At 42.9% G+C, this 26,110-nt stretch overlaps 1 protein-coding gene across 7 annotated transcripts in view; it reads right to left on the reverse strand.

Annotated features, from left to right (window-relative positions):
- Positions 1-1,470: 1,470 nt before the first annotated feature.
- tjp1a (tight junction protein 1a) overlaps positions 1,471-26,110 on the reverse strand; it is a 75,949-nt gene continuing 51,309 nt past the window's right edge. The window contains exons 15-30 of one of the 7 annotated variants that reach the window (XM_080760638.1): positions 22,491-22,586; positions 20,544-20,570; positions 18,089-18,171; positions 16,927-17,137; positions 14,869-14,969; positions 14,304-14,657; positions 12,999-13,271; positions 10,849-11,763; positions 10,547-10,629; positions 10,153-10,326; positions 9,470-9,579; positions 8,967-9,226; positions 7,937-8,073; positions 7,134-7,351; positions 6,890-7,033; positions 1,471-3,289 (exon numbers count right to left, since the gene is read on the reverse strand). In XM_080760638.1, coding sequence (XP_080616764.1) covers positions 3,195-3,289; positions 6,890-7,033; positions 7,134-7,351; positions 7,937-8,073; positions 8,967-9,226; positions 9,470-9,579; positions 10,153-10,326; positions 10,547-10,629; positions 10,849-11,763; positions 12,999-13,271; positions 14,304-14,657; positions 14,869-14,969; positions 16,927-17,137; positions 18,089-18,171; positions 20,544-20,570; positions 22,491-22,586 — 3,281 coding nt within the window. In that variant the 3' untranslated portion in view covers positions 1,471-3,194. Of the gene's footprint in view, positions 3,290-6,889; positions 7,034-7,133; positions 7,352-7,936; positions 8,074-8,966; positions 9,227-9,469; positions 9,580-10,152; positions 10,330-10,546; positions 10,630-10,848; positions 11,764-12,998; positions 13,272-14,303; positions 14,658-14,868; positions 14,970-16,926; positions 17,138-18,088; positions 18,172-20,543; positions 20,571-22,490; positions 22,587-26,110 lie in introns of all 7 variants that reach the window. The other 6 variants (XM_080760641.1, XM_080760640.1, XM_080760637.1 and 3 more) reach the window with 6 other exon arrangements.

Raw genomic sequence — 26,110 nt, forward strand, 5'->3', positions numbered from 1 at the left:
TAAAATAAAAATCCTCCAATATGGAATATGGATTATGTGAATTGTAAATGAATGTTTAAAGTGTTAGCAACAAAAAGAAACCGCGGTAGAGAGCGAGAGGGGGGCACCGACTGGGTTTTTCACAGACGCCAGCAAATCTCACACAGCCAATAGCCTACACATTGGGGTGTGTGTGTGTGTGTGTGTGTGTGTGTGTGTGCGTGCGTGCGTGCGCGAGAGACGCGCGTGCACGCTGCTGTTGTACGGTCTCTCCTCTCACTGTGACACTCAGCGTTTTACTATGCTCAGCTGGCGCACAGCGCAATGAGGGAGCACACAACCACACATCCAAGACTCCATAATGCCCAATATTTATACATTGGACATAAATCGATTTGAACCTTTGATTGATTGAAGTATTTATTAACAGTTTTGAGAATTACAGTAGGCTACATTTCAAAGCACAACTCAATACAAAAACTGTTAACTGTGAACGACACCATAAAGTATTACACTTGTTTACAATAGAGTCCAGTCCACCCAAACAAACACCTAAAAAGGCACAGTAGTGTGAGAGATAGAGTAGCCTATCTATCGTAGGCTACACACCACAAAACCTAAGTAGGCAACTATCATGCGCCTTAAAGTAGGCATATATATAACCGCGGTTGTAAAAATACACTAAGAATCTCATAATGGGATTTAATTTAACCATATAGTGTTATTTAGTTGCAAGTGTATTCCATTGTTGAGTAGCCTATATTGACTATAAATATAGCTAATTGTTTACGCACAACACATTGTTTAACATGCACCAGGACCACAATGGCATTTGTGTGTTTAGCACCATTATAATAGTCCAACTGTAGGCCTACTACTTGCAGACTCACTGTAGTATATCATGAAGTATTTATTCAATCAATCAATTAATCATGGCGTTAGTGTTAAAAGTATCAACGTATTTGTCTCCCGGAGTCCCGGCTCGCCATAATATGTTCAAGTTTTATTTGAGCAGAAAATGAATGGCCTGCGTAAAACACCACTGACCACCCGACGGTCCCGACCCGTTAAAGTAAACGTATCGGGAAGTATTTATTTAGATAATTTAAACTGTTTATTTACCGGTATTCCGTTCGTGGACAGACTTATAGTATAGGCTACTTTTCAAACCACCTCAAGAACCAACGACCCCATTTGGAAAATCACTGAGCTGGTGTTTCTGACCTTGGTCCTTGCGCAGTTTTCTATTTGAGAGCTTTGAGCACCGCCTAGCGGCGAAATCTGGGAACAGTGTGCTTAGTGCTGCAATGTCCAAGAATAGGAATTTTGCAGCAAAGTCACCCTCTCCCTGCCATGATATATAATAGGAGATCAAACAATGGACAGGCCAGGACAATATGGTTCCCAGCCTCAGTAAACACAAACACAGCTCCCTCAAGAATTATAATAGCATAGTACAAATAACAAAAACAATTAGTTTAGACCCTCTACTTTAAAAATGATTTTATTAATTAATACAGTGGTATTCTTTAAATTGTGTCGCAGAAGAGAAAAAAAGTCAGCCACACGTGAAGAGCTAATATTCAATTAAAGCAGTGTTATATCTAATAAAAATAAAATAGTACTGGTGTGCCATACATAATATATTGTCTATTAGTACAAAAATACATTTAAGGGCACACAATACAGCATCCAGTATCACAAATCAATGAGGGGGACACTTTCAGAGCACACCCTTGAAAAAGAGCATGTTTTAAACGCATTTAAACCAAGCACTTTGCTGTTCTGTAAATAACCATAAAAAGACCTTTTGTGACCATTATAGTGTGAATATATTGGTAGAAAAGGTGGATGCATTACTGTTAGGTTACAATTTCCAAGGCTCAAGGGTATAACCAGAATACAAAGATAATCATGTTCACTTTCCACTTTAAGTTTTATACAAAATAACAAAGACATACAAAAAGTTCATTTACAAACAAAGAACCAAGGCAATATGCTAGCTTTATATACAGCCACTTCTGTTTTTTTAAAATTCCTTCTTTTTTTCTGAAGTCATATGCATAGCAGATAAAGAGAGCAAACTTCTAACCTTTATCGACTGTTCTTGTGTGCTATACCCAAGTTCATTTATACAATGGCAGAAGAAAACAAACTTCATTTTCCATAATTTATCATAACTTAAGTTTTTTCTTCTGGAAACAAAGTGAATAATCTATTGATAAGGCATCGCTGCTTATTTGTGTGTGAGTGCGAGAGAAAAAGTGAGAGAGACTTGAGGAAACAACTGAGCAGATTTGTGGACCTGAGTAAAGCACATGCATAGAGCTCCCTCGGGCTGGAAGAAGAGTTGTGGTAAGTAGAGTTCTGGAATCAGTACTGGTGCAGATCAAAGTATTTCAGCAACACTTTTGCAGTACTGAGAGTAACTTTTAATTTGTGAAAATGTGTAACTCAGGATATTTCTGTAAGACAACAGAGGAAGAAAGGAGAGTGCGATGGCAGGAAGAACCAGTTAAGTCTCTGACCGAACCTTCTTTGAATCACGGAACTAACACCTTCCTAACATCTCGCTGCAGACACATGTACTTACACACATTACCAGCATCGGTTTTAATCACCTGCCATTCTCAACACAATCTACCGCACTTTATTCTCATACCTTCATTAAAGTTCCCTCACTGAAAAGTAACAAATTGTGACAGTATATCGTTAGTCAGACACACGTTATAGCTGCAACACAACCGGTAATTGATGTGAACTGGTAATTTCCTTCATCCATTCCTCCAAGTGAGATTTTAGTAAATTGACAATGATATATATACTACTATATATACACTGTATGCATATATTGTATAGTATAAATACAGCAACATGAATTGTTAAGTATGTCTACTTGAATGGTATGGCCTCAAAACCCATTGATCTGCTATGTAAAACACACTCTTCACTGGCATAGGGCATGCATTTCCTTCAATGGTTAAAGAGTCTTTTGAGAGTTCCATTTTACATCGACACTTCAGAACAGGGAAGAGTTTAAAAGCACAGCTTGAAACAATAAGCGTCAGCAGTCATCATCCGCAGTCTTTTATGGGTAGAGTACACAGCACTGGCTGACTGGGACTTCTTCATAATTCAGTATAGTGTGTGGTGTGGCTCTCTGTCGTCCTCTTCATGGTTTGACATTCAGTAACATCACACCTGCTGGCCTGTCCTTAGAAGTGGTCGATGAGCACGGACACACAGTTAGCTCCCACCAGGTAGTTGGGGTCACCGGGGAGAGACTTATTCTGCCAGCTCTTAGGGTCACCTGGGGTTGGACAGAGGAGGAGTGAGTAACACAAGTAGGCAGTGGACGCTCGACAAAACCACGAAGAACACCAGCTGGATGCATATTATCATACCGAGAAAGCTACAGACGCTGCATTAACAATACGGTTACAAAAAGAGGATGCACTCCATGGACCATTAGATTCAGACTGCTACACCCATAATCTATAACAATACTCACATTTAGATGCATTCATCTGGCTCACATCACATCAATTTATACTATGCTAAGTTATATATACTGTACATGTATAGAATTTCTAAATCAATTCATAAGATTACTGCGCCTGTTTAGTCACTTTTAAACCCGGTGTCCCTATTTTGGGTAGGGCATTAGTCAAACATTTAAAAAAAGAGCAGATTTATAACGTCACAACAATGCAGATTATGTGTTGTGAGCTTGTTTATCCACTGTTTTTTTAAAAGCCATTTGACAATAAGTTTGGGAACCCTGCTCTAGACCGGTGGGACACCCAAGGGTCAAACAAACCTGCAGCAGCTCATCCCTCCTATGAGACATTACTAGTTGTATTTACAAAATACAACTAGTAATGTAAAAATAAAAATACAAAAAAGGTTACAAAAAAATGAAATAAGTGCAGGTGAGAAAGGAATCCCATACAAGACTTATACAAGGTTCTCACATAAGATAATAAACACGTAGTAAGTTAAACCTAGTAATCAAAGGTATGACAAACAAATACACTTGTGTGCAGTTGAATGTGTGTGTGTGTGTGTGTGTGTGTGTGTGTGTGTGTGTGTGTGTGTGTGTGTGTGTGTGTGTGTGTGTGTATGCAGAAGTAAAGCTACATTATATGGTAAAAGTAAGTGGAGAGGCTTGATTCGTCTGGCTGGCCCTCAATCTTTGTTTAAAGTTACTGAGTGAAGATGAGGAGTTGGCAATACGTATGTGTGTATTCCAGAGTAAAGAACCTCTGTCTTTAATAGAGAACTGGCTATGAGTGGTACGGCTGGCTGAAGGGAGGATGGAGATTGCCGGAATTATAATCATGAACTTGATAGTTGGTCTTAAAACATTCTTTGAAAGGTGTAGGAAGCATGCATATTTGAGCATTTATAGATCATGAAAAAACAGGACTGTACTGTGGTAATGTCATAGATTTCTAAACCGATATGCTACTACTATATCGTTGCTATTCATGTTTAATGTTAAATTGCATTAAGTTGATATACCGTAAGTTACAAAATATTAATTATCACACTAAATGCAGTTAACAATATTAATGAGAGAAAGCGAAAGAAGAGTCAGGTCCAACAACGTCTCTTCCTCATGTTTTATGCTTTTTCTTTTCTTTTTTCTTTATTGCTCTGAGCTGCATTTCATGTCATGAAATGTGCTATACAAATCAAGTTTATTATTATGTGAAGCAACAAACTGTATCATTGCCAAGTCTATTAATGTCGTCAGTGTTCTAACACATCTATCTTTAACTATGTATTGCATGTTTTTAAACCCCGTTAGTATGATTACTGTACTGCATTTGTTGTGTCTGTGCATGCGTCTATCTTTGAACAGCTGTACTGATTGGCATCAAGCTTTGCATGCACACTCCCAGTTGGCCAAGGAAGACAATCCACGCCAAATGTTTCAAATTGGCCTGGTGGTGGTGCTATACCAGAACGCTTTGGTTTGGCCTATACTTACTGTATAGATACTGTATAGATCATACAGTAATTTTGGTCACTTGTAGTTGACATCAACAAAGCTTGACTGGACTGGCTGAGTAAACAAATAAGTGGCTCTATGCTTCTATCTGGTGGCCATAAGGTGTAACTACTTTCTCCAGTAGGAATAGTTTTACGAGTTTATTGGCAATTGTTTGTAACCGTTTTAGAAAAGCAATAAGTCACGCGAGGTCCGAGGGTACCCTGTATTTTATGTCTGAGAGGGTGCACGCTGTGTCTCACCACGCCTCTCAGCCATTATAAAATACAAGAACCTCAGACCTCTTGTAGCTTATTAATACTCTAATACTGTATATAACAGAAGCTGACATACATTTACACACAGAAAGGGATGTGGTAAGAGAGGGAGGGGGTTGGGGTGTACACAGTAACATCATCAGTGTTAATTTAACTAATGGACACAGGATTTTACAATGTAAAGGAGAGCTAGAGGAGAGAAGGGATCTGAGGAGAAAACTGGCCTTGTTTAAGAGGATTAGGACAGCATTGATAATCCTCCAACAATTCACACATTCCTTCAAGACTCATCCTTAAAATGAGGCTACTGGTAATTAGCAGCTAATCCTGGCCACGGCCAAATGTACCACTGTTTAAGGGAGAGGAAGTTAACAAGAGAAAAAAAGAGGAAAGGTAGAATCCAAATATAATTTCAATGAGTTTTCCATGGTGAGCCTCGTCTATCTACTGAAAGGAGGGAAATGGTTCACTTACGAACCAGACAACTGTGTACGAAGAACACAGCATGGAAGTTATTGCCACTTCAAGTTCAAACCTATTTTGAATTTGAATCAGAACTTCTATTTGTTACTTATTTAGAGTAGCCAATCCCATTTTTAACTCAATTTAGTCCCCCAAGTCCTCCCCACACATTTCTGTGTCTTGCCAATGGCTGTTGTACCCTACTGGCTCACCTGCCAGTGGGAAGCCCTCACCAGGACGTACTGCATCATCTCTGTACAAATCCAGTTCAACACGGCCGACTGAACACAACACAGCCAATTGGGTTCGTGTGGTGTAGATGCTCAGCAAACCGAATGCACCACAGTGGATTCGAACCTCTAGCGGACAGGAATGTATAGGTATTTTTCCCCATTTCCCGTTGGATGTTCACCCCTGCACAAGTGTGTTTCACCAGAAAGCACTTTTAGTTCCCCTTATTTTTCAGATAATGAAAGAAAGTAAATGAGGACATGTGTTCCCATGCCAGGAACATCTCCAAAGTTGTTCTTCAGGTCTGGGTGGCTATGTGAAAAAACATCAATCGTAGTAGAAGAGCATGCAGCATGATTTATAGTGAATGGACGTCCAGAGCGTTGTAGGGCAGAGTTAGCTGAGGCATGCATGTTAAACAGAAACAGTGTAAAAGTGTGACTAGGTGACTGAGAAAAAATAAAACAAGGAAATACCAACAATTGAGCATGTAAAAGCCATGAAGAGTGAGATCTTTGATCTGAATACCACATGAAATAAACCAGTGCTCAATGAATGAATAGGTGGAGAGAGAGAGTCAATAATACCACATGAAATAAACCAGTGCTCAATGAATGAATAGGTGGAGAGAGAGAGTCAATAATACCACATGAAATAAACCAGTGCTCAATGGGTGAACAGATGGAGCGAGCCAAAGTGAATAAATGAATGAATCAAAAATCATAATAAAACAGTGAAAAGACAGGGTTTCCCACTAGATTGATTTCCAGCCTGGATTTGAAGTGATCAAAACATGTTCAGGCACTACATTTATCAACAGCTATGTGTGGAATGAAATCAATACTATGGGAAACATAGTTTAAAAAAAAGTGAACCACAGCCATCAATTTTATCACACAGCCATCCCAAAAGACCCCAAAAGAACAGAAAGAGGACAGCGTACCCGACGAGGAGTCGGAGGATTTTAGAGCAAAAGACCAACCATCAGGGGTCATAGACGCACAGTGAGGTAAGCGCAGCTCCACAGGCTTCAGGAACTTCAGACCGTGGGGACCACACATCACCAGAGGGCTGAGCAGGGTCTCTCCTAGAGACACAAACACAGGACAGTGTCAATGTTGTGTAGACTGAAAGAAGGGGGAGCACGCACGCGCGCACCTTCATCTGCTCCATCAAAGTTGCGCTACCTTTTTCCTTGTCAAGCGGTGGCAGGATGCTGTTGTCTCGGCAGACCTTGAAGTAGATCTCCTGCTCGACGCCCTCGGGGATTGCACCCTGTGGGATAATGATGCTGACGCCCGTCTCGATGGAGCTCAGTACTCCGCCATTGCAGTTGAAGATCCCACGTGCGGTCGCCACCACCGTGTGGCCTTCGTCATCATCGTCGTCATCAAGGGCACTGGGGCTGACAAGACAGACAGACAGGGGAGCTTATAGTGACATTTTATACAGAAGGGGACGTCGTCATATGGGTGACTGGTCACAGATGCAGATGTGTTGATACCTGACAGGGATGGCCTTGGGAACAGCATTAACGTTGTTATGTTGGTATTTATACATACCTGACAGGGATGGCCTTGGGAACAGCATTAACGTTGTTATGTTGGTATTTACCTGACAGGGATGGCCTTGGGAACAGCATTAACGTTGTTATGTTGGTATTTACCTGACAGGGATGGCCTTGGGAACAGCATTAACGTTGTTATGTTGGTATTTACCTGACAGGGATGGCCTTGGGAACAGCATTAACGTTGTTATGTTGGTATTTACCTGACAGGGATGGCCTTGGGAACAGCATTAACGTTGTTATGTTGGTATTTACCTGACAGGGATGGCCTTGGGAACAGCATTAACGTTGTTATGTTGGTATTTATACATACCTGACAGGGATGGCCTTGGGAACAGCATTAACGTTGTTATGTTGGTATTTATACATACCTGACAGGGATGGCCTTGGGAACAGCATTAACATTGTTATGTTGGTATTTACCTGACAGGGATGGCCTTGGGAACAGCATTAACGTTGTTATGTTGGTATTTTGAACGGTGGTCCATCGTGCGGGTGAAGGTGTCCAGGCCACTGTCTGGGTCTGTGCTCTGGGGCTTCACTGGGCTGGGACTTGGGCCCTGTATTGGAGAAACATGGGTAGATATTAATGTGCATGATGACCAAAAGAGATTATTTCCCTCTTGGCTTGCTTGGGTCTAACTCCTTTTGTATATAGCTTACCGATACAAAAATGACAGAAGCTTATGCTGCCTCAATAAAACTGTAAATATTGTTGGTATGGAAAAACACAAGCGCAATGCTCTGCGGTTTTCTATTATTTGTACCTACAATGGCAGTATTATGATGTGACGTTCCGTTGTATCGCCATCAGCACAATGCACACAGTAATATCCACTGCAGCAGTATTTTGTATGGAGTGTACCAGACATCACTCTAAGGGCCGATTCATACTCCTATTTTAGAGCCGAATAAAAGTCGGTTCGGCTCTGTAGAGCCTACAATTTGACGTCATTTGAGGTTCGGGGGGGCGGGTACCGTCCTAAAGTCGGCTCTTCGGTGCTACTGAAAATTTCTGACGAGCCGAAATCATTTCGGCACGACAGCACCGAAACAGCGGTAAAATAGGAGTATGAATCGGCCCTAAGATCCCAAGAGGTTTTCTAAATAACATTCTACCAGTGTAATGAAGACAGTGCAGTTATCCATCTAATCATATTATTCACGTTAACTAATGAGTTGTGGTAAAAGGGTCCGTTCTGAACGTAATTAAAGTCCACAACCCCAGGAGGTGGAGGAGAATGATGAAAGAGCAGTCATAGTGCAGGAAAAGAAGTTGAGTCAAGGCAGCATAAAGCTGACGTGTACTGTACGTTTATTTTGATTTGTATTCATTTAACAACTACAGTGTAATGTTTTATAACGTTAAAATAAGTATGTAGACCGATGCACATTGTGCACATGATAACTGAAGTACATCAGTAAACTCAGTAATAACTATTCTGCTGCCTACCTTAACAGCCAGTTCCGGCTTGTCGTTAGGCAACAGGTTGTGGTTGAACTTGGGGCTGTCAAACTTGCGTTCGAACGGCCTTGCAGAGTTGGTGTAGGGCTTGGGGACGTAGCGGTTGTAGCTAGAAGTAGGTGGAGCTCCGTTGCCTGTGGATGGTTTGGGAGGGTGATCGCTGGTGCCGTTAACCGGAGATTTCTCAGGGAAACTCTTGTGCGGCAGGAAATTGCTCTGGACCGTGTCTTCTCGGCCTGGAGGCTTAGCTTTTGGTGAAATACAAAGATTACCCTGTGTACTGTGTACGTGTGTGTCTGTAATGTAGTATGCACATGTTAAGGACGTACACATCAAAGTTGGTAAGCAGAGTTGGAAAACAACTGATTACCTTTCAGCATATGTTAACAAGTATATTTTAAGTCAGTCTTCTGGTCATTATAATGTTTTATAGACAATAGAATACAGAGAATATGATTAATATGATTTTAATTCAAAGGAGCCAGTTGTACCTTCAGATGGGGTGGGTTTGGGCAGTATTGCTGGAGGAAGAGCAGGGGTCACCTGGGGAATAGGTTCGTATCTCTTCTCCACTGGACTTATTTTCTCTACTGACTCCGCCCTGTAGCACATGACAGCAACATGACAACATAATTATACATTCCATTTTGATACTGTATAGTCTGAAGAAAAAAATATATAAGTTTCAGTACCCCACACACACACACACACACACACACACAGACATACAGTCCAGTCAAATTGATTATTTAATGAAAAAAAAGAAAAAACTAATAAAGGGAAGTGTGACGGAAATACATTTGCCAATTTCTTTTTTTGAGCGGTGCGTCCGCTCCATTACGGACCTATGTGTATCCGTATGTCTGTCCCTGTGTCTGTAGCCTATGAATGTCCAAGGACGGAAAGTTGCACCACCTAAAGTGGCCAGTAGAGTACAGCACAGCGTAGTACACTACAGGAGAGAGCACAGTGCACTACAATACAGTATACAGACCACAGTACAGTAACTACAACAATAAATGTATAGTTGCACCGCTCACTTCACACAGGTGTGATTTTCTTAATGTGGTACAGGTACTGTACTTTTCACTTATTAATTAATTTTCAAGTTGGACAGAAACACAGCTAATGAGGCCAAACGGGTTCAACACATGCCACGGTGTCTGTCGCCTACCTGGGGTAATTGTATCCAGACTGGGCTTGTGGTTTAGTGGGGCCGGCCTGGAGCCTGTCAAAGTAAGACAGCTGCTTCCTGTAGTACTCCTCATCTTCATCAGGGTTGTAATGGTTGGGACGAACGACGTCATCCTCTGCCACCATGGACTGTGGTTTCTGAGGCTCCGGGGCTCTGCTATGGTCAGGGGGATTTCATATATATTTATGACATAAATAAAAAAGTGTAGATGTGGTGAGAATAGAGAAATGAAAAGATTATGCATTTAGGATTACAGAGATATCCGACTTAATATCAAACATTTGAGATTCCACAGTAGGATAAGAGTACCATTCTGAGACATCAGCCAGAGCCGGTGGAACAGAAGTAACAGCAAGCAGAGTTGGTGGCTTACCTGAAGGCCTTCTCCTGATCCAGGTTACTTAGTGAGTTCGCTTTGGGCATTCCTCCACCTGGCTTTACAGGCAAATCTGCAGCCTACAGCAAAAATGGGAATCAACATGGTCACTTCTGGAAGCCCAGACAAGGAATTATCATCATGCAAATTGTAACTGACTGAGAGCAGTCTACTGTGGTACAATGTGTATTTTAATCAATTTGTAACACTGATTGTTACAGGTTCATTTGGTTACTGTGGTGTTAAATGAACACTAAGGATTTTACTGCGGTCGCCTTTACATAAGCAGCCGTACATACCCTGATCCCCGATGCAACGCCAGCTTCTCCGACTCGGTCCACGGACACGGAGCGTTTGTTCTCAAACATCTTAACCCGGTTGAGGACCGACTGGGGTTGCATTGCCGGGTCATCCTCTGGCTGCTGCTGCTGCTGCTCCTCCTCCTCCTCCTCCTCCTCCTCCTCCTCTGTGGGTTGTGATGGGAGGGGGCTGGGAGACGCAGTGAACACAGGCTCCACAGGGGAAGGCGAGGGAGCCTCGGCTTTGGGAGGTGGCGTGGGACTGGGCTCTGGGTTTACAGGAGCCTGGTCATACTGCTGTGGTTTGTAACCTCTGTGCTGTTGTTGCTGCTGCTGCTGCTGCTGTGGCGGCGGTGGTCCCTGGCTGTAGACAGGCCTCTGGCTTGCAGGGTCCGGGGAGCGGGCTGGAGGATAGGCAGCTGGATGTGGCTCCTGGTCATAGCGCGGTCGCAGGTCGTACCCCAGACCTGGAGGCGGAGGCTCGTCGTAACGAATGGGCGCTGTACCTGCTGGTTTGCCATAGCGAGGCCGCCCGTCGAAAGGCTGCTGAGGCGGGGGTTCGTCGTAACGTTGCGGAGGGCTGTACTGGCGATCCGGAGCCTCCCCGTAGGGCAGGCGAGGGTCATAGCCCTGGGGGGAAGCTGCAGGGGGAGGCTGATTGTAGGGGTTCCACTGCTGCTGCTCGTAGTGAGGCACGCTGTTCTCGTAGGGCACGTGAGAGTCATAGGTGCGGTACTTTGGTTCCGGGTAACCACCTCCGCTGCTGTTGACGTCATAGCGACTGGGCGGGTGGTCATAATCTCTGTATGGCTGCTGGTCTGGGTGGTATGCCTGCTGGGGGTCGTACGTTCCAGGCTTTACACCATGGCCGGTTCTCGCTGGGTTTTCTATGATGTATGGGTCCTTCTGGAACATCTAACGAAAACACACCCCAAAAAAAAAAAGAAAAAGAAAAAAATAGTCAATAACCAGGTTGTATGCACCAACATACTGTACAAACATTGAATGAAAAAGAGGAAATGTAAATTTGCAGGTAAAGGACAACACAAGGAGAATATTAAAAACAAGTCTGTGAAATTAATTTCAGAAAAGGAAAGGAGAGAATGAGGGAAAGACCTGAAATAGAGAAACTGAGAGGGAGGGGTTACTGGTCAGATAGATTATAGTTGAGATGAAGTAGCACAGCCAATATACACAGAAACGTAGAACACATGACCACACAACACCTCAACTTTAACAGTAAAATTAAAAAGAATTTAAGTTGATAATAGAAAAATAAAATACAGAAAAATAATGGGTTCCATTTTTTCTTGTCTATGCAGTTCATACAATTGCATAGACAACCAACACTGTTTGAACACAAACAGAAGGTATAAAAATAGAGACCAAAACCATATTATAAGTTTTAGTTCTGTAAGACTTATTTTTGGGTACTACTGAAGCATGTTCAATTGGGAGAGAAAATGTCACCCACTGTTCTTTCATAAAAAATAACAAAACTTAAACTTTATAAGCGCATACCGTACATAGTACACAGTAACCCTTTCTGAAAATCCTGATATTTGAGAAGTAACCATTAAAAGTTCAAGTTTTGGAATATTTCCACTAAACTGTACTTGACAACAAGGTTACGTTTCAAATGGGGATAAACAGATTAAAATGACTGAAAATGAATGTAATGAACTGTAAAATAAATACAATTGTCCATTCTCTTCGCATTAACCAAAAGTCACAAACCAATCTAATTCTACTGGTTAAAGGAAGACAAAGTCAAACATGTTGCAGCCATGCAAAGAAAGGTAAGCAACAGTGAGAGAGAGCCTCAGGATCTTCACTGCTCTTCACTATATGTAGGACAGCCATCCTCTCCTCCATGCCCACTGTTGTTTACCAGCGCTCACTCACGCTCTGGCACGTGCACCCGCCCACCCACACACTCACACCCAAACACACCAGTCTCTTTCGGCAACATGGCCAGTAGACATGCACGGCGGAAGGAAAAAGAGAAAAGCGTTGCAGCAGGAGGTAGGTAGATACACAGGCAGCAGCAGCACAGGCGGGAGGACAGAGGCCAGCCAGGCCAGAGCCACACCGAGCCAAGCTGAAACCAGGCCGCGGAGTGCCTCCGAGGTTGACGGTCAGATGGATACCTTTGGTTCTGAACTGGGCAGTCCAGACTGGAGAGGTTCTGGCGTCACGCTCTGAGGGGCTAGCTCAGGGGTGGGCCTCCTAAGAGAGCCAGCCTCAGGGCTGGGGCTGGGGCTGGGACTGGGGCTGGGCTGGCTGTGGGGAGCTGAAGGAGGAGGCTCATCGGGGCTCAAACCCCCTACAGTGTTTACAGTGATGTCGACAGCAGGGGGCAATGTCTCAGCCAGGGGCTCAGGCTGCTGAGGGATGCTAGGGATGTCAGCGGCCTCTGTTGTCTGTGAAGTGGTTCAGAAATGTTTAATAACATGTGCCGATACGCTACGGTGCTCTCTAGTCACAACTATGTTGACAGCCCCCTCTGCAAACCTTACGTTCTTCTTTTCTGCCTACAGGTAACCACCCGCCTCCATACTCCATACTAGTGATTTTTGGACCAAACAGGGGCATGAGAGGGTCAGGAATTAGCAGCAGGACAACGTTTTCATTAGTAATGTAGAGTGACTTCATTTTAATTCTAGGGTTGTATTACAGTTATTTGCTAGTTTCTTTTTTTTGTCTTTTTTTACGTTCATTGACATCATCAGGACAAAAGTTTAGCTTTGGATATCAGGACGGCCAATCGAGCCTCGATAAATATTTTACTCAATACATTTTACAGCAATACTGGATTAACTATTATTTTCCGACATGCACATAATACTTTCTTGGTGTCACATCATCAGTCCTGACCGCAGGTAAATCAGCAGTAACTAGGAAGTGCACAGAGGTGATTATTTGATACAGACACATAAGACAAACATATAGGTTTCTTCTCCCAGTGAGAACAGCAGCAACAGGAACAACAGTCACGCTAATAAGACAGCTTGTGGTAATACGGAGTACAATAGTAACAGTCAGGCTTATTATTAGGTTCTTCAGTTCAAACATAATTTAAAAAAAACACACAAAATACATACACACGCACGCACTCGCAAACATCAACCAGCAGCTAAAGATAGAGGTAACAGCAGCTAAAGATAGAGGTAATAAATAGATAAATAAATCTATAATTATATAACCATACGTATATGTATATATATAATATATAATCTTGTATAGGTTTGATAAATACTTGGCCACAGAGGTTTTCACTTTCCCAATGCACTTGTAGCAATAGACATACAGATAGATAGACAGACGTATTTTAGGATACGAATAGTTTATAAAAAGGCATTTTCTTTTTTTCAATAGCGCTTCCAGAACACCCTCCTAACGCAAACCACGGCCTCCAGACAACAGGGGAGACGCACGGTTCTCAGAAACGCTACCTGCTGGGGCGCCGGGGCCTTGAAGCCGGCCGGGTCGATGCGGTTCATTGGGTCCGGCTGCGGTCCGGTGCGCTGGTAACCGGCGTAGCCTGGGGGCTCCTGGATGACGGGCGGGTCCTCGCGGACGGGCTCCGAGGAGCGGGTGAGGGCGGGCTCCGAGGGTGGGCCCGCGTCGTCGTTGAGCGTCTCGTCCAGCTCCTGGTCAGTGTAGGCGCCACCCTCCGTGTCCGTGTCCTCATAGTCGGAGGTGTGGCGGCTGTCCGTGCTGTACATGGAGTACTCGCTGCCCGGCGCCGAGAGGTAGGACAGGCGGTCGTCGTGGATGTCCAGGTCGTCTTCTGGAGCGCCGTCGGCCTAGATGGAGGTGGAGAGGGAGGGAAAGAGAGAGAGATTAAACAAGGGTGTAGGCTTGCAAGTATCGATTATAGCGTTTATTCTACAAATTACTTTTTCAATTAATTCAATAATCGAGAAGTATATTACACACACACGTACGTATGTATGTATGTATATGTAACACATTGACTGAGTGTCTGCATTGAGGATATGAGTGTGTTAATGTTACCTTGCCCTCTGAAACCCACACCAGCTGGTTCTGCTGCTGTTGGATGTTCTCCTTCAGTGCTCCGTACCAACCATCATTCATGTTGTTCATGTTAATGGTGGCTGAACAACACAGAGAAGACAAAAACAAATACATCTCTCCCATCAATACTGAATATCAGGTATTGTAAAACTACAAACTGTTCAGCACTGATAAGGATGGGAATTACTGGTAACTGGTGCCATAACAAATCAGTTGCTTTTGTGTACAAAACAATGAATTGATTTCTGTACTAGATGAAACGTAGACTTTCAGATGTCAAGTTGTCAACGGAATCCTTTAAATATAAATCGTTAAGGTGGAACATCTTACATGTTTGGTAAAACACTTTTGAAACAAGAAACAACAAGGAGTTGGCCTCATTAGGCCCACTGTCAGAGCCTGACCAGAGCCTTTTGTGGTGGCTCTGGAGAACTGTGGGTTCGACGACTCGATACCTGGCACTGCACTCCCTGTGGGGGTGTGGAACGCGTGTGTCGAATATGATTCAGTGGGTCAAACGGTTCTCGAGTTACGTGCATTACAACCGTACACACACGGACGCAGAGACGTGGCCGAAGAGTTTACAGTAGAGGCAGTGAAGTTAAAAGTAGTAAAACATAATGACTACTAGTGTCTGACAATTAAAGGCCCAATCCAGGATATAAAACTAAATTTGGGTTATATTCACATATATTCCGATCATGCAAGTGTGATTTGACGGACAATATGGCATTTGGAACTTACTTGCCCCATCGTAACATGGCTTAGTATTTACTACAGATTTTTAATGAATTGAATTAACAAAATATATAGATCTATTACAGCCCCAAAATATGGCTTAAGAATGAACTGGTCTGTTGTCTAGTTTAATGTTAGGATTTCAATAGCTGAATAAAGCACATAAAAAACATGTATACGATGTTATTTTGGATGGAAAGAGGCTACACCTTTGTGAATGATTGCATAACCGATTGGGCCTCGCACGCACGCACGCACGCACGCACGCACGCACACACACTTAAGTAATGTTTACGGGCGGCCGCAATGACAACAAAAACAATACTTATCAGATTAGCACAGGGAGCCAACACATACAAATAACAGAGTGGACCAGTATAATTAGGATGGTTATATTGGGGAAAGGGACAGCAATAGACGAGTAGAGAGAACATGTATAAAACACACGTCAATTATCAAGTGTCTACAAGAAACGGGTCAAAGATTATACAGACACTGTTGCTCTCTAGACTGTTACAGGCGCTCTTAAAAAGAAGTGTCATTACACTCCACATCCCTCATTGGAACAGGGTAAGCTGGGAACGTCTAAATATGGGAGTGTATGGGAGTGTGTGTGCGTGTGTGTGTGTGTGTGTGTGATGGGAACAGTCTGACAGGGTTTGACAGAACAGGGCCACGGCATGACAAGGGTACGAAACAGCGTCTAACGTTACACCGCTTGGCTGTCAACTGTCTGCTGCTTCTCACTTTGACCCCTGCTAAATCTTTCTCTGAACCATTTATCTTCTCTTTTCCCACGTCCGTTCTATCGATTCCTCCCCCTACACTCACTGGCTGCCCTCTCCCTACACTAGAAGACCTCCACAGATCCCGCTGTCTAAAAAACACAGAACATTATAAAGGACACTTCCCACCCTGGGACACCGCTGGGACAGTACTCCCTGTTCGAACCGTTGCCATTAGGTAGACGGTACAAGGAGATCAAATCAAGGACAAACAGACTCTAAAACTGTTTCTATCCCACAGCGGTAATCACACTCAATGCGGCTAAAACATAATCGCTTGCTCAAATACACGTTTCAAGTGCAATAAGGGTTTGTGCAATAACAAGAGGATGTATGGTTGCGAATTTGTTGTATATTAGTTATTTAATTGTAGCTTATTTATAGATTTTCTTTTAGCTTTCAGATATACCGGTATTATATTTAGTGGTTTGATGCACTGATCGGTTGGCACTTTTAATTTCGTTGTACGTGTTACAATGACAATAAAAGAGCTATTCTATTATATTCTACTCACTGGTGAAGAGGTGGTGGTTGTTTTTTCGCAGTTTGAGAGCTCGGTCGTAGAGCTTCCTGGCACTTTTCCTGGACTCGGGGCAGAGGCGCGTCCTCATGGTCTTGACACCCTGCTTGGTGTCTGGGTTGAGGAACACCACGATGGGATACCACTGAGCATAGTTCAGACGGTCCACAGCGTTAGGGGTGATGTCCAGCACTGCATGTTTGTCCTGTCAGACACACAGACACACAGACACACACACACACACACACACACCAAAAAGGAAAAACAAGAAGAGAGACATGTTGAAATGCATGTACAGTACACTTTTATTCTCACATTATATAGAACAGACAACAAATAAACAAAAGAAACAAATAAAATACACAACACGTTGTCCTACACCAGTGGTTCTCTAAGGGGGGTCTGGGGACCCCCAGGGGTCCTTGAGAAGGTTTCAGGGTGTGCCCAGCTAAATGAGCTAATAGCATATAAATCAGTTTAACCGCCTTCATACGTTGGCTATTTGAAAATAGCCAACAAAAATCTCATACATTCTCAGACATTTTGGAATATTTTGGAAACATTTCAACACCACAATATTTCAACACCAAATATTTTCAGATGGGGTGGCCAAACACATATTATTTTGGGGGTCCTTGACAACCGCTACACCAATGTTCTCAGATCCATAATTACCGATGATACTGTTAATGACAAGTACTGTGCACTAGGGGGCAGCAATGAGCTGTATAAAAGCCACTGAACTCCCTGCCATCTCACTGCCTATAGGCCTAGGCAGTGGACACATACTGTAGAAGTGTATACAACTACACAAATACAAATGCGTTTTAAATGATCATTTAATGTACTATATCATATATCTTTGTGTGCACTCCTTTCTAAATACAGAGACACATTCTTTTGATAACCACTTTCAACCTGGCGTCCCTATTTTGGGCATGTCACTATTCTGAAGAATATACTGAACAATAATAATTCCAATTTATTTTCACACATTTTCAAAAATAGAAAAAATAGCAGATCTACAAGAACACAAATGAGCCATTGGTGTGCCATGGGCATTTTTTTTAAACCACTGGCCTAGCCCAAGTGTCATAAGGTGTCAGAAGAAGTGAAGATGTCTCTCTTGTGTGTGCGTGTGTCTGTCTCCACTCACGCGGTCAATGATCTGTTTAATGGTGTGCAGTCGGATTATGCCAGAGCTCTTGGTGTCGGTTCCAGCATCCCTGGGTTCACTCTCTGTAGGAGGAGACCAACCAACAGTTATAGCGCTGCGTCAACGCCATGGACAGGCTGCACAACACAGTCTGTGCCACAACAACACATCATATTAGTGTGCAGTTGTCGACTCCCGTTCACAGATCTATCGGTAGATTATTTACCATCTATGTATGGGAGTGGACAAACGTACGTTTATGGAAAGCCTGTAGATAATGAAGATAAAATGGGAGACCTCTGCTTCAGTTCATGCAATAGCGTTCAAGTCATTTTTGGGCGGAGGGGTTTTTAGGGAAAAAACAAAGTAGTATATAAAATGAATGTGCACGTGCAATTAAATATAGCACATATGCGTTTAACTGCAGCGCAGGAAATGTGTTACATGTGAAGCTTTGACATGATGTATAACACACATTCAAGAGCGGGAAGGTCATTCCAGATTAACGTCCATTGTAAACCTCAGCGCCTTGGACAAGGTTGTGTAGAAGATTATATGACTGAGACCAAGGTGCTCTCTGGGAATCATCCAACTAACAATAATCTAAACAGGATATTACTGTATCTACACGGTAAAACCCTGGGTTAAATGAACACTGAGGACTTCACTGTGTAAACTGCCACAAAAAAAAACATATGGGCAAGCTTTAACCTCTTCATTTCTTACATATTAAAAAATATTGCGGTCAACAAAACCATCTATAAAAACAGTCCAAACAAATATGCATTTCAAACGCCAAAAGATAATTGAAAACCTCAATTTGGGAGTTTAAGTGTGTGCAAGAATGTTAAAGATCCAAAGCTGTCACAATTTGACAGCTGTGTGGAAGCTGGAGAGTTTTATAGTGGTCCATGCATGCATTGTGACAGTTACAACCTACTGTAAGTACATCCAGTTTCCTATTAAAGGTTTCTATAAGTGCCACCATCAACATCCCCCTTTGATGGATTTGCATGGGATCTGTTGTGTACATTTGTGACTTGAATTATTGTCGACTGCAAACCATAAGTCATGTGTAAAGCCAACAAAACTAAGCCTAAACAAATTTTATATACTGATTACATTTTGGGGCAATGGTTATGTGAATTTTGGATACCACAGTTCTGCCACAACCTAAGGTGTCGGTATATATTTAAAATGCACGTTTATGCAACGTTGTAACTGGAACTCCAATTCATAATCATAAAATTATTTTATCATTATGATTATTATACCGTCCATGTGCCAAGTCTTACGTTGGTAGGATAGCAATTTCAAGACACAAAAAACAACATAAAATCCACCATAGGCAGCTTTGATGGTTTAAAAGGCGAATTTGTAAAGAAGGAATAAGTGGATAAGAACGCTCCGTTTCATTGTAGCATATTCAGTACACATCTATCGTGATACAAACTCTTTTTACAAAGAGTGGAAAAATCTGTCAAATGATTTCAAGCCAATTGAAACATAAAACACAAAAACTGCTAACCTACATACTGTACATCAACTCACTACTGAACCTGAATAAAGTCATAATTCCTAATCCCCTTTTTTTCCTTTAAAAAAAGAAATATGAGCAAAAGGGTTCAGGAGAAAACAAGTCATTTTCCAATTGGTTTATGACTGCACTGCACATGCTGCTCATCTGTAATTCTACATGATGCGACCTACTCAAAGAATAGGGGAATACTACTGAATTCAACTAGGACATTACTCATGTACCCATGAAAGTTTGATCCACTTTTAATAATATGAACTATTCTCTCCAGTAGCCAGAAAATGAAAAGTTAGTCAATATGGAAGTGACGGCATATTTGATCATTTCTTATATACTGGGAACATTTCTTGGACGTGATAGGACTTTCATATTATAAATGGTGTTCTATGTTAAGGCAAATATCCACCAAATCAACAAAATCATTCTGCAGTTCATTTACTACAGAGCAGTACCGGTAGTTACAGTACATTGTAAAATCACATATAGTGCAGGTAGCTTTAGGGAGTGTTTAGATTATGCAGACTGGACTGTCATAGGACAGAATAATAAGATAATTGAATTCTTAAATTGAGTGGTATACCCCCCTTTAAGATATAACCAAGCAATACATACTATTCAAACACATCTATTCTATAAAGTAAAAGTATCCCACCTAACCAGCAACATACTATTCAAACACATCTATTCTATAAAGTAAAAGTATCCCACCTAACCAGCAACATACTATTCAAACACATCTATTCTATAAAGTAAAAGTAGCCCACCTAACCAGCAACATACTATTCAAACACATCTACAAAATAGGCCACCTAACCAGCAACACTACACAATTCTATCGTTCATTGATCGATTGATTAATAAAAAGGGGGAAAAAAGATGAAAAAAGAAACAAAGAAAAATAACATGACATTGACATACTTTCCCCTCCTTCCTGTTGCTGTGTTTCTGAAAAGAAAATACAGTTACAAAGACTTAGAGCTATGTAAACAATCATCACGGGGAGTGGAATCACTTCATGTGTGTGACTGTGTCAGTGCACTTAAGGTAATTGAAATTCAATGCTGGGTGTGGAGAAGAAAACTAAACATTAGAGAGCGCTGCAATTCCTCCAGGTGTGAAATTAACCTCGGAAAGAAAGACAGGGTGACTGAGTGACTGGAAGAGACAGACAAATAAATAGAGAAACAGTACAAGTGGAATTGAGAGACAGTCTAGTCACCTCATGAATCAAGTATACGTACCTAAAAGATTGAGTGTTCCGCTCTTATCACTTTTGCATTTCATATAATCTTAAAGCGCATATCGTCCTCAGCAACAATGAATCAAGTTAATCAAATGCTCTGTGGTTTTAACATTGAAGTTTAGATTGCCATTTTAGCATAGGATGCGTTTATGGTTTGAAGTCAAGATATAGCCTAAAGGCAAAGTGTAGATTGTAAACTATGACTCTCGATCTGTAGATTCATTAACTGTAGTTAATCCATTTAAAATGTCATTGTCTTGCACATTTGGAGACTGTCGGGTCTATTAAAGAAAGCAACATTTTGTTAAAAATTTAGTCTGGAATGACAGGGGAAGATTTTAAGTGTGCATTAACTTATATATAGTCCAGGATTACTTGAAAATAAGTTACCTTGATAATTACTGATCATTTATAGGCCTATTTTGTTCAATTGGGTTAACTTATGTCTGCCTGTTGCCTAACATTCAGCGGTGAGGTACCCGCCCTGTGCCACGTTTTACTGCCCTCTATAGAATCCAAATGACGGAAATCAACAGAGAACTTTAATCCATGTGACAGTGTAGATTATATTTCAATGAGGATGACGGCAAGCTCTTAATAACAACAGCATAAGAACAACAACAACCATCCATTTAGTTGAGTTCATCATAACTTAGAATTTCAATTTCACAGATAGATGTTTGTAATTTTCAGGGTGGCCAACATTCATTCCTGTGGGAAGATGGGAGGGAAGCTGGAGAGGGAGCCCTGAGCTGAAAAATGACTGTGTGAAGTAGTAAAATTAGATAGTTGTGCCAGTTCTCTCTTTCTCACGGCATCACTCCGCTATGCTCAGTGGCTCATGGTTTTCATTGCAAGAGCAATGAATGTTTCTTTACGTGAAGGAGCTAACTTGCAATAATAAAGAAAAAGGGGTGGAGAGTGGGTAAACATCCTCTCCCACATTACTCCATTTAAACACTTGAACCCCATATCCATATTCTGGGGGGCACAATCTACAAGCTCACAGCGCGTCCTGACTCGTGGTGAACTTGTAGATAGATTATCTTTGTCGAAGAGATTTGGTGTAGGTGGGAAAAAAGTGCAGAAGCAACTCAGGTCCAGTTTATCACGTCTAGAGGGTTTAAGTGCTTAAATGACACCCTGCTACTACATTAGCTACTGTATGCATTTAGGAAGGTAAACACATGAGAACATGTGGGAAAAGTCATCCATGTTGCTCTTAGAGGTATAACGGATTTACGAATCCATGAGACGGTATAAAGAACCCCACATCATCATCATCATCATACTATAATTCAGCCAATGTCTGTCTGTCTGTGTGTGTGTCTGTGTGTGTGTGTCTGTCTGTCTGAATGTCAGAAACAGCGCGTTATCTCATCATTGCCTGCACCAATCACTCCCACTTTTCACACAGGCATTGACCATATGAATATGGAGGTCTTAACGGAGCCCTTTTTTCGATTTGACAAATTAATGATTAATAATGAATTTATTAGTGAATTAAAACGCACCCGGGCGCAGTACCCCCTCAGTACCCCCTCTTTTTGTGGGGGGGGGGGGGGGGGAATATCTCACAACGGGTAAGGGCTAGTAAGACTGATCTTGAAAAAAAAACTTACTTGCTAGTTCAAAAATGTCTGGCTCCTCTCTAGCCAGTTTCTCCCTGGCAGTGTCTGCAATGGGACCAAAGATGACCACAGGCCTCAGGAACCCAGCTGGAAAGAAACAACAAGTCCATCTTAAGCATGAGTATGAGGATTAAAAAGTTGCATGGTCAACATCATATTAACATTCTTGCATGTAATGTTTCTAAATATGCAGTAGATCTGTTCTTTTTAACCTGCACAGCCCGCACACAGTTATGACGTAGTGTATGCAGCCGTCACACTCGTTTCAGGCTTGACAACAACACAACAGAGACAAAAAGATCAGAGTGGCGGAACATGACAGATGCATGTATCAGTATTATTCTGTCAAAGATGCCAAGTATATTAATGTCCGTTGTAAACTTTGCATGGGCAAAAAAACACTTTCACAGCGAAAAATACAACATCTATTAAACATGTTGAAGCATTTGTTTAAAGACGCACGAGAAACACGGAGCCTCCCCACGCAGGAAAACAGAGACTGGATTTCAGTAGAGATATCGCTGGGACTATCTGAAGAAGTGGCTCGTCGCTGGGGGTCTTGTTGTAGACGAGAGGTAATAACCCCTATGCACAGTTGACTCTGCCTCATTTAGATCCATCATCATAGTCCATCAAAATACCTTTGAGGTCCAATGTCAGGCTGCCTCCACTGAGAACCCATCGGCAAATAAAAGTATATGTACATTTTTCTATTCAATCACACACACTATGGAACTAAATAGTCTTCCTTGTACTGGATATTTTTTTGGCATCGGACCGTCGGCAACAACTCGACATCAGTGTCTTTTTATTCTGGTTTATTCTTGTATTGCCGTTCACACAAACAACACACTCACACCAACTAAACACTGTACAAAAATGATGAGGTTATAAACCTACAGTAGGAAACACAAACAAATAGGAAAAAACTATTACTACCATGCAATATTACCTAAATATAAGACATGCAAATTGAATGAATGGGGTTTGTTTGTCGCACAATGTATGCTCATGGTTCCCCTAGCAATCTTACCGGCTGTCACTCGCGATGCTCAAAGATGGAATGAGTTAGTAAACACACACCGGACATCAAACTCCTGTTGCGCATGCGCAGTAGACTATCTAACGGGATCTATCTATCTATCTAATATCTAATATACCTTTGAGAAGTTGTACCCAACCCAGGAAAAGGGACCCGAAGTCAACAGCTACGTCACTACTGCAACGTCGTCTTACACACTGCACTCACACGGCAGTGACGTCACAGACTTACCCTCCGCGCCGTTCCATGGCTATCTCCTCATGTCGCACCGAACGCCGAGACTCAACACCACCCGTGGAACAATAGTCATTGCACTGCCACCAAAGCCGCCTCCCTTCCACACTCAAGCCGGCAATGCATTTCTTTACTACAAACACTATCGCCCCAAGCACCCACACGCGCACACACGGACACAGAACACTGTCGCCAGGTCTATGAAAACAAGCACAGAAAAAGTGCCATTCAACACGCTACTTACACACACTACAACTCGCAGACCTGGCAACACTGCATCCTGCATCCATTGGCTACCGTTGCTCATTTGTTGCCACATCTAAGAAAACAAGCCCGCAAACCCTGACTTCCTACAGCCTACTTACACACACACTACCACTCGCTTACAATACGTGGACCTGGCAACACTACATCACCCCTTCCCAATGGCTCAAACTCCACCACGTGACCCACGAGCTTTCATGTTACCTTTCTGACTTCCGAATGCACCACCGGAAGTTACACGCTACACACACACACGAAGTTACACACTACACACACACATTAGAAGAACAACAAGACGAACACTACACACACACGCACACAGTTACACCTACTGCACACACACTCACACAGACTGATTCTAACGGCGGGGCTCCACCGGGGCACGTTCCGTCTCCGTCGTGTGCATCAAAAAGAAACCGGGGCAATTTTAATGCAGTGACGCAACGCGGGCAGTGGAGCCACCCTTTATTGATTAAAAAGGGAACATTCCCCGACGCTGACGGAGACACGACGCTGACACCCCCGGTGGAGCCCCGGTGTAACTTGGATGGAGAGCGGAGCGATTACATACAGTTTCATTAATGAAAAGACGACAATTGCGAACGCCCACACTGACACCTGGCGCAGTACAAACGGGACGGACACTCGCACTGCATTGCGTCTTGGTGTCGCCCTCGACCTTCTTCACAGCAGTTTCACAACTCACTTGGACACAACGTTACTTCTGACTGCGGCTCTTTCCACCATTACAGGTAACTACAACTTGAGTGTGTGTGCATGCGCGTGCATGTGTGTGATTGCTACATGTGTGTGTGTGTGTGTGTGTGTATTGTGTGTGCTTGCTACGTGTGTGTGTGTGATTGGTACACAATTCTGTATTTGTTGTCAATGCTGAACAAACAGCTGCTAAGTAAGAGTCTTTGTAAAATCTTCGGGCACGTCCTCTCCGACATCATATGATGCTTCTAAGACTAAGAAGCCACGCGGATGCGACCTATTCAAGCTGCTGACCAACCATAGCCGATGTTCAAGCCTGCAACGCCCCAGGCCTACACACCAACCATGCTAAGTCACAGCCGGAACTACTCGCATCGACAGGACCCGTCTTTATCGAAACCTTTACTTCTTCCCCTGCTCCTCCGCAGGTAAATGGACCACCAACCTTCTCACGTCTCGGTGAAGGATGGTGGAGGGGCAATCGACACTGTGCTGCTCACGTCTGGAGTGACCGGCGGAGACGGTAAGGCTATGACATGTCCTCACCTTCACGTCTCGGTGAAGGATGGTGGAGGGGCAATCGACACTGTGCTGCTCACGTCTGGAGTGACCGGCGGAGACGGTAAGGCTATGACATTTCCTCACCTTCACGTCTCGGACGACACCTCTTTCATCAGGGCACGCCTCCACGACCCGACCCAACCGGAACCGGCCCCAGAGTGCGTTCTGGTCAGCCAACCAGACCAGGTCCAAAAGCTTATCGTCCTCGACGAGGTAGCCTACTCCCAACGCCTTGTTGTCTTTCTCTTTGAGCTGGTTCGGCAGGACAAGTGTCACAGGCTTGGGTTCTGTCGCAGTGGTCCTCCCACTACACCCAGACCGGACCCAGGGCTTAAGGTGGAAGCCACCAGTCTTTAGTATGGTTTCCACTCCCTCCAAGATCACCTCAAGTCTGTGCGGGTCATTTAGTGACACAAGGATGCCATCGACATAGCTGTTCTCTTCGATGACTCTCCTCTCATCCACAAGGGGAGAAAACTGCAGCAGACTAGCCGTCTCTCTCATAGACACTTGCGCTATGCATCCGGCTGGCTTGTCCCCCATGTTCACCCGAACGACTGCGTAGTCCTCTAACTCATCTTGTGGTGAGTCCCTCCAGAGGAAACGGTGAACATGTACTTCTTGTTCTTCTAGCCATTCCGAATTGTACATTTTTCTTATGTCGCCAATAGCAGCATGTACTCACTCTCTGAATCTTAGTACGGGCCGGATGGGATTCAGCACATCTGGTCCCTTCAGCAGGATACTGTTTAGACTCACACCCCTGTACCCAAACGATGCGCACCGGGGTGAT

This window comes from Protomyctophum bolini, assembly GCF_963924005.1.
Source record: "Protomyctophum bolini genome assembly, chromosome: 1".
Lineage (NCBI taxonomy): Eukaryota > Metazoa > Chordata > Actinopteri > Myctophiformes > Myctophidae > Protomyctophum > Protomyctophum bolini.